The 14,027-nt window shown below is 45.2% G+C and overlaps 1 protein-coding gene across 5 annotated transcripts in view; it reads left to right on the top strand.

Annotated features, from left to right (window-relative positions):
- LOC143961951 (C-type lectin domain family 10 member A-like) overlaps positions 1-13,770 on the top strand; it is a 93,376-nt gene extending 79,606 nt beyond the window's left edge. For all 5 annotated transcript variants that reach the window (XM_077471294.1, XM_077471292.1, XM_077471293.1 and 2 more), the window contains 2 exons: positions 1,496-1,602; positions 13,510-13,770. In XM_077471294.1, coding sequence (XP_077327420.1) covers positions 1,496-1,602; positions 13,510-13,660 — 258 coding nt within the window. In that variant the 3' untranslated portion in view covers positions 13,661-13,770. The remainder of the gene's footprint in view (positions 1-1,495; positions 1,603-13,509) is intronic.
- The last annotated feature ends 257 nt before the right edge of the window (positions 13,771-14,027 follow it).

The following is a 14,027-nucleotide window of genomic DNA, read 5'->3' as shown; positions in this document are numbered from 1 at the left end:
ACTGACAATTGCGTGGTCGTGCGACGTGGCTCCCAAACAAAATTGACGTACTTTTTTTCCCACAAATAGAGCTTTCTTTTGGTGGTATTTGATCACCCCTGCGGTTTGAATTTTTTGCGCTATAAACAAAAATAGAGCGACAATTTTGAAAAAAACGCATTATTTTTTACTTTTTGTTATAATAAATATCCCCCAGAAATATATAAAAAAAAATTTTCCCTCAGCTTAGGCCGATACGTATTCTACATATTTTTGGTAAAAAAAATCGCAATAAGCGATTATTGATTGGTTTGCGCAAAAGTTATAGAGTTTCCAAAATAGGGATAGTTTTATGGCATTTTTATTAATAATGTTTTATTTTTATTTTTTTTTACTAGTAATGGCGGCGATCAGCGATTTTTATTGTGACTGCGACATTGCGGCGGACACATCAGACATTTTTGACACATTTTTGGGACCATTGTCATTTATACAGTAATCGCTGCTGTATAAATGCAGTGATTCCTGTGTAAATGACACTGGCAGTGAAGGGGTTAACCAGTGGGTGGCAGTGTAGGGGTTAAGTGTTCCTAAGGGTGTGTTACTAACTGTGGGGGGTCTGGGCTTTCATTTAGTGAACACTGATCTCTGCTCCAATCACATGGAGCAGAGATCAGCGTCACTAGTTGCTAGGCAGAATGGGGAAATGCTGTTTACACAGCATTTCCTCCATTCAGCCACCCCGTGAGACGATCGCGGGTATGCCTGCGGCGATCAAGTCCGCGGGACCCGCGACCGGACTCACGGTGGTCCCGACCGGCATGCGAGCGTGCCGCCGGCGGCGCTTGCGATGGCAGGGCGGCATTGAAGATTGGACGTACCTGTACGCCAATATGCCTGCCCGTGCCATTCTGCCGACGTACATCGGCGTGCGCTGGTCAGGAACCGGTTAAAGATCTAATGAAACAAAAGGTCAGCTCAAAGTAAATCTTATAGTCCAATCAGCTGATTAATTTTGTGCCAGAGGTTGGATTACTGGCAAAGTGCATTCCTGAGAACTGAGTGAGAAGGGTGTTGTATTGTATTTGAGCCGAGGAGAAGAGACATTGTCATTGTGTGTGTTAAAAAATTCAATAAACAAACGACTTTCCAAACTACGAATCATTATCACGAATATATATACATAAATATCGAATTTCAACAAATACGAACTAAATTATAGCGCATATAACGAATTGATTCGACATGATTCGAGATTCCGTATAACGAATATCGACACTCTACGAATAATAACGAATTATCCGAAAACTTATTAACGTAACATAATGAATATAACAGAACAAAATGATGGATTTTACGAATGACAACGAACCAAAACTAATCGAAATGTTCCATTGTGCACAAGTCTAGTAGGGAATAGGGCTTTGGTGTCAAAACCAGCCAACCACGAAGCCCCTCTTACGTGTGTGTATAATAATTCATCTTCTAACAACTTCTATATTTTTTCTTTCTTAAGAATTTTCTGAGAGGGATTGTGACGGACTTTTCCTTGTGGATCGGTCTAACGGATATGGGGGGAACCTGGAAATGGGTGGACGGATCTCCTTTTGATGTAACTCCAGAGTAAGTACACTAAAACCCCAAATTTCTGAACCCTCCTCACAGATCCCCAACACTAAGATCTGGCAAAATGATCTGAAAAAGTGGCACACCGATGGGTCCCTGAGATGAAGTACATAGTTGTGTCTTTATTTCACTCTGCCCAGAGCTTTACTACATCTTGTCACCCAGAAAACCACAATGTACATATTATCAATAATGATCTATGAGTAAGTCCTTATGAGACAGCCCTCCTGAGCAGAGCATATCAAAGTGGGGGGCTGGTTTAGAGAGACTGACTCTGTAATAAAAGGTTCCAGAGGGGTGCCGCCACTTCTCTGGATCAGCACTCAACGTGCCTTCACTTACTTGCCTTTTGATGGGAGCAAAGGATGAGAATTCGAAAAAAGCAATATACATCAAAGTCAAATTTCATTTTCTGGATGCCTGTGGAACTTTTACATTAGGAACTGTGACTTGTATCATCAGTGTTTTCTAATCCTTAGAACTTTCCATTTCCAGAACTCACATCAATATAGGATGCTCGGCTCCCACCAAACACAGAGCAAAACTTGGGGTGTTCTATCAAACAACCGGACAGCCAAAGTTTGGTCTGAAACTAGGTTCTCAACAAACCCTTGGCTCATCCCTTCTCCTTACATCATTCCAACTAGGGAAAGAGATGAGGAAAATAACTCCTTACATAGGCCAATAGGTAATGGAGTGAAGGCTAAGAACTTCTCACATGGGGAAGGACCTGGAGGAGAGAACTGTTCACATAGACAGTTAGGGAAATTAGTGGGAGGAAGAACTCATCACGGGAGCTATGTAGGTATGTGGTTGGCCACCCCTGACCTAACTTCAGTAGATTGTACCATCAAATTGTGGCATACCACTTTGGAGATTTCATCTGTGTTTTGTGATTTCTTTAAAAACTTGTACAAAGTGTAATTTGTAAAAAGTATATTATGAAGAGGCTGAACTCAGCTTTTTCTTAACTTCATTACATTACCAGAACTGTCTGGAGCTGACAGGGAGGAATTAAATAAACCTGTGACTCTAGAGAAACTCTGGGTCTCTGCCAGTCTACCTAATTATAAAGCCCCAGGCACTGATGGGTTGCCAGGGGAGGTTTATAAAATGTATGGAGCCAATTTTGTTGCCTGAATGATTACAGGTATTTAATGCAACCTTGAAGTGTGGCCATCTTCCACCCTCCATGAATGAGTCGATTATCATAGTCCTTTTAAAACCTGGAAAGGCCCCATATAATCTAGAATCTTATCTGTCTTTACACGCAAATGAACTTTAATGGCATCCCAGTCTTAGTCCGTAGGGTTCAATATTGAGTTGGCCCGCCCTTTGCAGTTATAACAGCTTCAACTCTTCTGGGAAGGCCGTTCACAAGGTTTAGGAATGTGTCTATGGGAATGTTTGACCATTCTTCCAGAAGCTCATTTGTGAGGTCAGGCACTGATGTGGACAAGAAGGCCTGGCTTGCAGTCTCTGTTCTATCGGGTTGAGGTCAGGACTCTGTAGGCCAGTCAAGTTCCTCCACCCCAAACTCTCTCATCCATGTCTTTACAGACCTTGATTTGTGCAATGGTGTGCAGTCATATTGGAACAGGAAGGGGCCATCCCCAAACTGTTCCCACAAATTTGGGAGCATGAAATCGTCCAAAATCTCTTAATATGCTGACGCCTTTAGAGTTTCCTTCACTGGAACTAAGGGGCCAAGCCCAACCCCTGAAACACAATCCTCACACCATAACCCCCCCTCCACTAAATCATTTGGACCAGTGCACAAAGCAAGGTCCATGAAGACATGGATGAGAGAGTTTGGGGTGGAGGAACTTGACTGACCTGGACAGAGTCCTGACCTCAACCCGATAGAACACCTTTGGGATGAATTAGAGTGGAGACTGCATGCCAGGACTTCTTTTTTTTTCACATTTAAAAAGGTTTTTATTCAAAAATGTAAGCGATACATGAGAAAGTACAGGCGTGTAGAACATAAAATGCACAAAAAGAAAAATTCAAACATGGACATAAGAGATCAGACAGTCGTATAAAATACCAACAATGAAGTGCGAAACTACCCTCATCTTTTGGATCTGATCTTTATCTACGTGCAGATTGGTAACAGAAAACAACGCCAAATGGCCCTTGTATAATGACAATACCAAGCTGCGAGCAACAGCTGTACTTCGTAGGAGAATGGAAATGCAGAGAGTAAAGAAGGAAGAAATAAATGTTAGAAAGAGAGAGGGGAAAGAAGAGAACCAGATACATAGTGTGATAATGCTCAATGCATAGGAGCTTCAACTATTAACCCATGAAAGGTGGCCCGTAGGTCGACTCCATCGACCACTCAGTTTCGACTAATCATGTACATTCCTCCGGTGTGCAAATCACCCGACCAGTAACTTATATTCTTGAGAATACCGGTATTCGAACCAAGGAGACCAGGTTTTGTGATGTCGTGCTACAGCTTCCTCTGATTGTGCCTTAGTATCTTCCAGTTCACATATATGGGAAACCTTCAACAACCACTCCTTCAGAGAAGGGGTGTGCGTGGTCCTCCAATATAGAGGTATAAGCGACCTAGCCGCATTTAATAGGTGCCTTGACAGAGAATTTGCGTGTTTTTTCAAAGAGAAATCAGAAATGTTGAGAAGACAACATGCAGCATCTAAAGTCATTACAGTCTCCGTGATTCGATACACCAACCTCCTAACATCGTCCCAGAATGTACTAATTTTATCACAACTCCACCATACATGAAGCATGGTACCCCTCTCCTGGAGACAACGCCAACACAGATCGCTGGATTGGGGGTACCATTTATGAGTCTTGTCAGGTGTGACATACCAGCGGGTAAGTATTTTATATGCAGTTTCCTGCATTCTTGTACTGATAGAGCATTTGTGGGCTAATATACAGGCCTTCTCCCATTGAGCATCCGAGAAGTCTATTTCCAAATCTGCCGACCATCTCTCTCTAAACCGATCTCTCGGTCCCGTTGCCAGATGCTGCAACCAATCGTATGCGGTAGAGGTAGTGTTTAATACCTGAAATTAGGGGGAAAACACTGCGCTAAAATTAAACATGTATAACAAAATGGCCTCAACAGCCAGGAAATAGCAGCTAACACCAAAAACAAACAAAGTTCAGCATGCAAATAGAAAAAATATGTGTAGCGCTTGAAAGTGTAATTAACATGGATTACGAAATAATCATATATCAAAGATCATATAGTGAATAATATAAGAAAAAAGTCCATAAAGTGAGAACCAATTTCACAATAAAGCTGGTATGGAGATGGCTGGACCGTCATGGGCAAAGACAGTTCATTGAACAGATGTATTCATGTAAGCCAGCTTATCTGTAAACATAAAAAGAGGTAGATAAATACTTCTTACCGGCTGTGTTGGACTCACAAAGTCATATGACAGTTGAGTCTGAAAAGGCTTGAGGTCTCACTCTGGGACCAAGGGGTATGTGAAGGGAGGTCCAGTAAGCTGGTGGAGGGACTTCAAACGGCTGTATACTCGATGGTGTGTTTCACGAATGGAGCATCCAGGTAGTCCAAAGACCAGCTCAGACACGGCCCGTTATACCGATAATCCAATCACCCCAAGTGGGGAGGGAAAAGTTTGGGGGTTAAGCCACACAGAGAAGAAAAAAGAAGAAAAAGCTCCACATGGTGCGGGTCAGGCGGTATAAAATGCGAATTTATTAAAGTCAAAAAGTAATTAATGACTTAGGTGATCACAAAAATAGAATAAAAAAGGGGGGTTTAAAAAGCAATGTGGGGTACCAACAGCTAGCCCGGGCTAGCTGTTGGTACCCCACATTGCTTTTTAAACCCCCCTTTTTTATTCTATTTTTGTGATCACCTAAGTCATTAATTACTTTTTGACTTTAATAAATTCGCATTTTATACCGCCTGACCCGCACCATGTGGAGCTTTTTCTTCTTTTTTCTTCTCTGTGTGGCTTAACCCCCAAACTTTTCCCTCCCCACTTGGGGTGATTGGATTATCGGTATAACGGGCCGTGTCTGAGCTGGTCTTTGGACTACCTGGATGCTCCATTCGTGAAACACACCATCGAGTATACAGCCGTTTGAAGTCCCTCCACCAGCTTACTGGACCTCCCTTCACATACCCCTTGGTCCCAGAGTGAGACCTCAAGCCTTTTCAGACTCAACTGTCATATGACTTTGTGAGTCCAACACAGCCGGTAAGAAGTATTTATCTACCTCTTTTGATGTTTACAGATAAGCTGGCTTACATGAATACATCTGTTCAATGAACTGTCTTTGCCCATGACGGTCCAGCCATCTCCATACCAGCTTTATTGTGAAATTGGTTCTCACTTTATGGACTTTTTTCTTATATTATTCACTATATGATCTTTGATATATGAGTGTTTAATACCTGTTCCCCTTTAAGGCACACCGACTCCAACTCCGTGAGTTCTCTAATAAAATGTTCCCTACGAGGTGACTTGTTAACAAAGGACCGTATCTGAAAATACGTCCATAGAGGCAGTAAAGGGATGTCATTATCCGACTTCAACCTTACAAAGTCCTTCATCACCCCCTTATCAAAGCAGTGCATAGCTAAGAGTGGAAGTCGTCTGTCAGTGGGCCTTAGTGTTTGATTCCCCAGTCCCGGAGCAAAGTCAGGGTTATGTTGTAACGGAGTAAGCGGGCCTCCAGGGGAGGAGAGCACGTGTTGTTTAGCCAACTGATGGAAAACTTCAAGGGTGGTCCCTATTAAAGGGTGTTTCGACATTGCCAGAGGGTACCTGGCTTTTGGGATCCATGGGGAGAAAGACAAAGGTACCGGAACTGATTCCCTCTCTAACATCACCCAATCCTTTGCAGCAGAATGACAATGCCAGTCCACAATTCTCGCAATATGGGAAGCCCGGTAGTAGTTCCGAAAATTAGGTATTCCCAGCCCACCCAGACTCTTGGACTTCATCAGTAGAGAGAATTTGATACGGGGCGTTTTATGGGCCCATATAAATCTCAGTAATATGGCCTGGAGAGATCTAAAGAAACTCTGCGGGATCCTAATGGGTAGGGCTCGGATTAGGTATAAAACCCTAGGCAGGACGTTCATTTTGCATGTGGCCGCTCTTCCAAACCAGGAAATAGGTTTAGTGTGCCAGTGTTGCAAATCTCTGTCAATGGTCTTAAGTAGAGGTATGAAGTTACGGGCGAAAACGGAGTCTATCTTGGGTGTTAGCCACACTCCTAAATATTTAATGGCATGGGACACCCACTTAAAAGAACTATTTTCCATCGCACTGTGCAATATTGGGGCTGACAGGGTAATATTCATCGCCTCCGACTTAGAGTAATTAATCTTGAGATTAGATATGTACCCATAGACCGAAAATTCTTTCACAAGTGACGGTATAGACAAGTGTGGATCAGTAATAAAAAACAGGAGGTCATCGGCATAAGCTCCCACTTTGAACTCCCTTCCTTCCACTCTGAAGCCCCGTACCGAACTGTTAGCTATGACTCTCCTAATAAAGGGTTCCAGGGATATAATAAACAACAGAGGGGACAGGGGGCAGCCCTGTCTCGTGCCATTCCTTATGTCTACCCTGTCTGATAAGGCCCCATTGATTTTAAGTTTAGCCGAAGGGTTCTGATACAAAGCGGCTATCCAGTTCATCAAACCAGGTCCCAGCCCTATGTGTCTACATGACTCAAACATGTAGTCCCAGGCTACTCTATCGAAGGCCTTCTCCGCGTCGGTGGACAGGAGAAGGCCCTCGATGTTTCGCACATGGGCCGCGTGTATCAAATCCAAGGCTTTGGTGACATTATCCCTAGCTTCTCTACCTGGCATAAAGCCAACCTGGCTCGGACCAATCAGCCTACAGAGGAAGGGGGACAGTCTCGTAGCAATTATTTTCGCCAATATCTTAACATCTAAATTCAACAATGAAATCGGTCTATAACTTGCGCAGTGTGTAGGGTCCTTGTCCGGTTTTGGAATGACTGCAATGTGTGCAGATAAAAACTCAGGGGGGACCCTCCCACCCTTCGCCAAGGAGTTTAGTGCCGTGTGTAAATGCGGGGTTAGGGTGTCTATAAATGTCTTATAATAAATTGCTGTGTAGCCATCAGGTCCAGGGCTTTTACCCTTTTTAAGTCCTTTAATAGCAAATCTGATCTCATCCTGATCAATAGGGGCATCTAGTATCTCCGCATCCTCCTTTGTAAGTGAGGGTAGACCCGACCCCTCCAGGTAGTCCCGTATGTTTTGAAGTCTCCCATTACTCATGTCAGGGGGCCTATGTTGTGGCGGAAGATTATAGAGTTTCGTATAGAACTCTTGGAAATGTTGGGCTATAGCGTCAGTCGTTCTGTCTAAGTGTCCCTCTTGATTCCGAATTCCCGGGATGTTGGTCTTGGTGTTGAGATCCCTCAGAGCCCTGGCAAGTAGGTGGCCCGCTTTATCCCCTTGTCCGTAATACATCTTCTTCCGCAGAAATAAAAGTCTCCTAGTTTGCGAGTCCAATATCTGCCGGAGAGCCAACCTTGCCTCAAGAAGCTCCTTCGCTGATCTCTCCGACAGAGACTGTTTGTGAAGAGTTTCTAAATGTCGGATCGTGTGAGTAAGTCTGCCTATGTCTTTCTCCCTTTCTCTTTTCCTTTGAGCCCCTAATGACATTAGTAACCCCCTGACCGTACATTTGTGGGCCTCCCATATCGAAAAGGGATCCATACCTGGAGTCACATTGTGCTCAAAGAATTCCTTCAGGGTCGTTTCAATCTTGGGAAACAAAGATGGGTCAGTCAATAGGGAGGAATTCAGCCTCCACATCGGAGTCTTTCTGGAAGTATCAGATTGAGTGAGGCTAACAGAAATTGGGGCGTGATCGGAAATAGATTGAATCCCTATATGGGAGTGCTGCACCTTATGTAAATCTCTTTGGGTAATGAATAAATAGTCAATCCTAGAATGACGGTCGTGAGGAATCGAGTAAAAGGAAAAGTCTTTGTCGGATGGATGTAAGTAACGCCAGGTGTCCACCAAGTCCAGGGAGTGGAGAAGAAGTTTAATGGCCTTCAAAGTATGGAAGGAGACTGCCGTCTTCCCCGAAGACGTATCTAAGAGAGGGTCCAGTGGGATATTGAAGTCACCTCCTAAAAGCAAGCAACCCGCCCCAAACCCCTCCAATTGGCGCACCAGCATTCTGCAGAACGACAGGTGCGAGGTGTTAGGGAAATATACATTGGCAAGCGTCGTGGGGACACCGCTGAGGGTACCCTTGAGGAAAATAAACCTCCCCTCTGGGTCCACCTTTTTGTCCGTGAGTTCAAAGGAGGCACCTCTACTTAGTAAAATGGAGACCCCCCTAGATTTAGAAATATCGTTAGTAGCGTGGTGTGCGTCCGTGAAGTAGGAGTCGGTGAGCCTAGGGACCTGACCTGTTTTAAAATGTGTCTCCTGCAGGAAGACAATTTGCGGTTTACCTTTTTTCAATTCCCGGAGCAGTGTAGAACGTCTTTCCGGTATATTCAAGCCTTTCACGTTGTGCGACACTAGCGTCGGCGACGTGCCAAGAGCTGAGTAAGCCATCTGTAGGGACAGGGAGAGATGGTAGGCTTTGCCTACAGTCACCACCTGCAAGACTCAAAGATTATTATGGTAAAACACTCCACCTGTATCTGTTTTATAGCAGCCAAGAGAGGCAAGAGAGAGCAACAGAGAAGGAAATAAGGACCGAAATAGGAAAGTCAAAGGAATAGAGAGGTCAAAATAAAATGAAGAGTTAGAGGTAACGACCCCCGTCGGCCTATAATGCGGCCAAGTAGGTCAAAGATCCGGTACTCGGGAGGGGAGGAGAATCCCCGCCCAATCACCGGGCCACGTGTGGAAACAAGGGAGACACGTAGCCTCAATGGCAACCGTTATCAAATGCAGTTAAACAATAATGGTGTGATACACTAATAACTCGTAGATGGAAGCCAAGCCTAGGCCCCTTATATCTGATATATCAATCTTATAAACATCTCTGCCATGGAAAAATAAAATAAGAATATATATAAACTGAACGAGTAGAACAAACAAACAAGCATGAAAAGAACTCAGCACAATGCCATGACCCAATAAAAACGAAAATCTGATGCCAAAAAGTGCGGCCGGACCAGGAGGAGAAAATAGCTCGTCCCCCCCCCCTAAGCAGCCCCACCCCTATAGCATCCCCGGGCATGTGCTTCAGGAGCGCACCCCCCCCCCACCTCCCAAGTCCCAACAGTCTCACCAACGTGCAAATGATAAGTAAACGTCCCTGGCCAGACTGCAACAATGTGTCAACCAACTTAAGTCCCCCAGTGATCAAGAGCAAATCCCACCAATCACTTAGCCACAACTCCCTTAGTTCACATGCGACTCCCAATTCTCCGTCCTTGGCAATGGGAGTGGGTGGTTAGTGAAATACGACTCGGAGAGCCTAGAATACAAACCTAGGGCAAGAGGGAGAAATGTCCCCGGGCAAGGTCCCAAAAGCAGAGGAGTCGCAGGGCCCTAGCGGTTCCAGGCTCCGGCGAAGTCCGTGGTCAGGGCCAAAGGATTTCAGGGGAATCTCTGAAAACAACAAAAAAATAAAAAATAAAAAGTAATAAAAAGTAAAAATGTGCCCAGGAAATATATGGTGAGGGCGGACCACAACAGGGTGGGGGGCACGATCACAGGGGACCGTGGTGCCAACAATTAATCATCTGGTGGTGGTCTAGAGGAGTGCGCCCTGCTGCGCGGTGTCCCTGTACCCGGACCATCTTGCCAGGCTGAACGCTGCTTCTTGGCGAGGCGCTTGTCAGGTGTAGGTAGAGGAGAGTGGGGTGGGCTCCTCTCCCTGGGCGGCAGGGAAAACTCCTGATACCAGTCCGGGAGGTCCACGGGGTCAAGATGCAGGGCATCGCAGAACTCTGGGAGGTCTGTCGGATTGCGGAGCAGGTATTGCTTGCCATTGTGAGAAACTGAGAGAGCAAAAGGGAAACGCCAGGTGTAACGAATATCCTTCGCTCTGAGTGCTTCCAGTAAAGGCCGCAAGGCTCTGCGGTTTTTCAAGGTGATCTGCGAAAGATCTTGGAACAGTTTAATATTCTCACCGTTAAACACGATGTGGTCATTCCTGCGGGCCTTAAACATAATCTCTTCCTTTAACGAAAAGTTCTGCAGGCAGCATATAATGTCGCGGGGTGGTAGGGTATCAGGTCCTCTAGCTCGGAGGGCTCTATGAGCCCGAACGAATTCAATGGCTGAGTCCTCAGGTCGTTCCAGCACACTGTTAAAGACCCTCTGGAGGGCAGGCATGATCTGGTCGGCAGTCACTGTTTCCGGCACACCGCGGACCCTAATATTGTTCCGTCTCCCCCTATTATCAAGGTCCTCCATGTGCCTGTTTAGTTCAATAAAGTGTTGAGCGTGCGATGAGGCAACTGTATCCAGCCTGAGTATTTCTCTGTCTCGGAGCTTCCCCGCAGTATCCGCCGCGGCCATCTTTTCTGTGAGAACCAACAGATTGGTTTTTAAATCTGTTATGGCCGCAGAAAAGGAGGACTTGATGTCGGCAGCGAAGCCGGACATGTCCGCGTATGTGAGGGGGTGATCGGGACGAGCAGGTCTCCTACCGCGATCCTCCGAGGCCGACTGAGAGTCCTCACTGAGATCCCCGTCCTCGTGCGACGGCGCCATCTTGCCACCCTCCTGGGCTCTCTGAGCTGCTGTTTGTTTCTGGAAAATCTCTGATATAGATCCTCCCGCAGACACCAACGTGGATCTGCGGGATCGTGTGTGCTGAGACCCGCGGAACTGTTTGTTCATCCTCGCTAGGCTTTCGGAAGAGAGGTGCTAAGGGCCTCGGGCTTGACGGAGCTCCTCGTTCAGGCTGCCATCTCCGCCGCGCGCCAAGCCACATGCCAGGACTTCTTGTGCAACATCAGTGCCTGACCTCACAAATGCTCTTCTGGTAGAATGGTCAATCATTCCCATAGACACCCTCCTAAACCTTGTGGACGGCCTTCACAGAAGAGTTGAAGCTGTTATCGCTGAAAATGGTGGGCCAACTCAATATTGAACCCATACGGACTAAGCCCTTGTAAACACGGTCAGGCATTCTGAGGGAAAATGTCCGATCAGACCGTGTTGTCGGATAATCTGACCGTGTGTGGGCTCCATCGGACTGTTTCCATCAGAATATCCGACCAACAAAGTTTTATAGCTGGGCTATACAATTTTCTGACAACATGGTCCGATTGGACTTTGTCCGATCGTTTGTAGAGAATTCTGATTGGACAAAGAGCCATGCATGCTCAGATCAAATTACGAGACCAAAGCTATTGGCTACTAGCCTGAAATTAGTCATGTCGTTACTAAATAGCGTAATCACGTTACCAACGATTGGATTTTCCGACAACTTTGTCCGACCGTGTGTATGCAACACAAGTTTCGGACAAAATCCGATGGATTTTGTTGTCGGAATGTCCGACCGTGTGTACAAGGGCTAAGACTGGGATGCCATTAAATTTCATGTGCATGTAAAGGCAGGTGTCCCAATACTTTTGGTAATATAGTATATATGTTGTGCCATTGTCTTAAATAGCATAGATACTAGGAGTATATATTTGATACTTTAAATACTTTATGCTCTACACATGTTCATTCTGATCCAAAAATAGCTCTGCTAGGGATTGTATTGGAAGACTTTCTAACATGTGCAATGCATGCGATGTGGCTGCGGTCTATGTATATAGCCCCGTAAACTCATATTGCAGAAATGGATATCAAACTCCCCACCAACAATTGCTCAATGGTCTGATGTGATCGATTTTAATCTAAGAAGGGAGGAACTGACATGCAAACACAGGGAATGCCCCAAAACATTTTGGAAAGTTTGGTCTCAGTGGCTGGACTCTAATTTATCTGAGTAATCTGTTCACCCTACCTATGATGCTGTGTAAAGATACTAGTGGGATAGATCCCTGACTTGGGATAATTGTGTGTATATACAGTAGGTGTCGCCGATATTGTGTCAATCTCGCCGCCCATACACACACACAGATCTCCTTCTGTCTGTAAGATGGCATCTGCAGAGAAAGAAAACATGCCACGCCTGTCCTTTTTATTTGCCTACCCAGCCTGCTCTTCTGTAGCTTGGCCTTGTGGGTAGGTGACCTGGGCATTGTGGGTAGGTAGTCCTTGGCTCTTTTTGTATTCTAAGCCCACGTACACACGGTCGGAGATTTTGCCAACCAAATCCGTCGGATTTTGCCCGTCGGATTTAGTCCGACGGATTGTGTCCGAAACTGTTGCATACACACGGTCGGGCCAAGTTTCGGGCGAAAAATCAGATCTTTCAGAACGTGATGATGTAATTTCGTTACGATGGGACTACATTCAGGCTAGTAGCCAATAGCTTTGATGTAGGAATTTGATCTGAGCATGCGTGGCACTTGGTCCGATGAAAATGCTCTACACATGATCGGATTAGGTCCGTCCGGCCCAGTTGGTCGGGAAATATTTCCAACATGTTGGAAAATTGGGTCGGACGGAGATTCGGACGGAATCAGTCTGATGCATACCACACACAGTCGGATTATCTGACGACGTGGTCCGATAAGACTCATTCCGACAGATTCTCCGACCGTGTGTACAAGGGCTTAGAAGTCTAGTGGGAATGTTTTGTATGCTTTAGTCTTGTAAATTGCAAATTTATTTCAATAAAATTGACTTGCATTATAAAACAAAAATTTTAGCATGTGGTCAGCTCTCTTGCAATCCATCACTGTTGTCCGGCTCACACCTTGAAGATCCCATTTTATAGCATTTCTGAGGTTCCAGATCTTCTCAGTTCTTGTCTTGGTCTAATCACTATTGTCTCTTCCGTCCTTCAGGTTCTGGGGGGACCAACAGCCCGATGATTGGAAGGATCCTGCTTTCCAAGGAAGGGAAGACTGTGTTGTGTTAAGGCGAGGAGTTGAATGGAATGATGTTCACTGTTCCAATATGTTCCCTTACATCTGTGAGAAGGAGATCGTCTTCTGATATGGACTGATGGACATCAGAGGACACCTGATATCTCTGTCTGCTTTTCTCCTTCTCCATCATACTATGGCAATAAATAATCTACTACTGTATTCAATAATGCTGTAAAATATCCTGGGTCCTGTAGTTCCTCTAGATTAGGAGGATATCGGCGTGTCTATACTGCAGTTTTCAAGCTGAACTCCAGCCTTGTCTATCTCACAATGTGCTTTAGAAGCTATAGCAAGTCAAATAGAGACCCGCTTAATTTCCTGGCTGGAGGACCTCCAGCATCATCTATCTTCTTTCTACACAGCCTGGTTGTCCCTGGCCTGCCCAATTCATTTATTAGATTTCAGTTCTTTCAACCATAGGGGTTCAACATCAC

This window comes from Lithobates pipiens, unplaced genomic scaffold, assembly GCF_037356315.1.
Source record: "Lithobates pipiens isolate NorthernLeopardFrog02 unplaced genomic scaffold, aLitPip1_a1.2 Scaffold_8, whole genome shotgun sequence".
Classification (NCBI taxonomy): Eukaryota; Metazoa; Chordata; class Amphibia; order Anura; family Ranidae; genus Lithobates; species Lithobates pipiens.
Note: the sequence above shows the minus strand (reverse complement) of the source record. Positions and strands in the feature narration are given on the sequence as shown.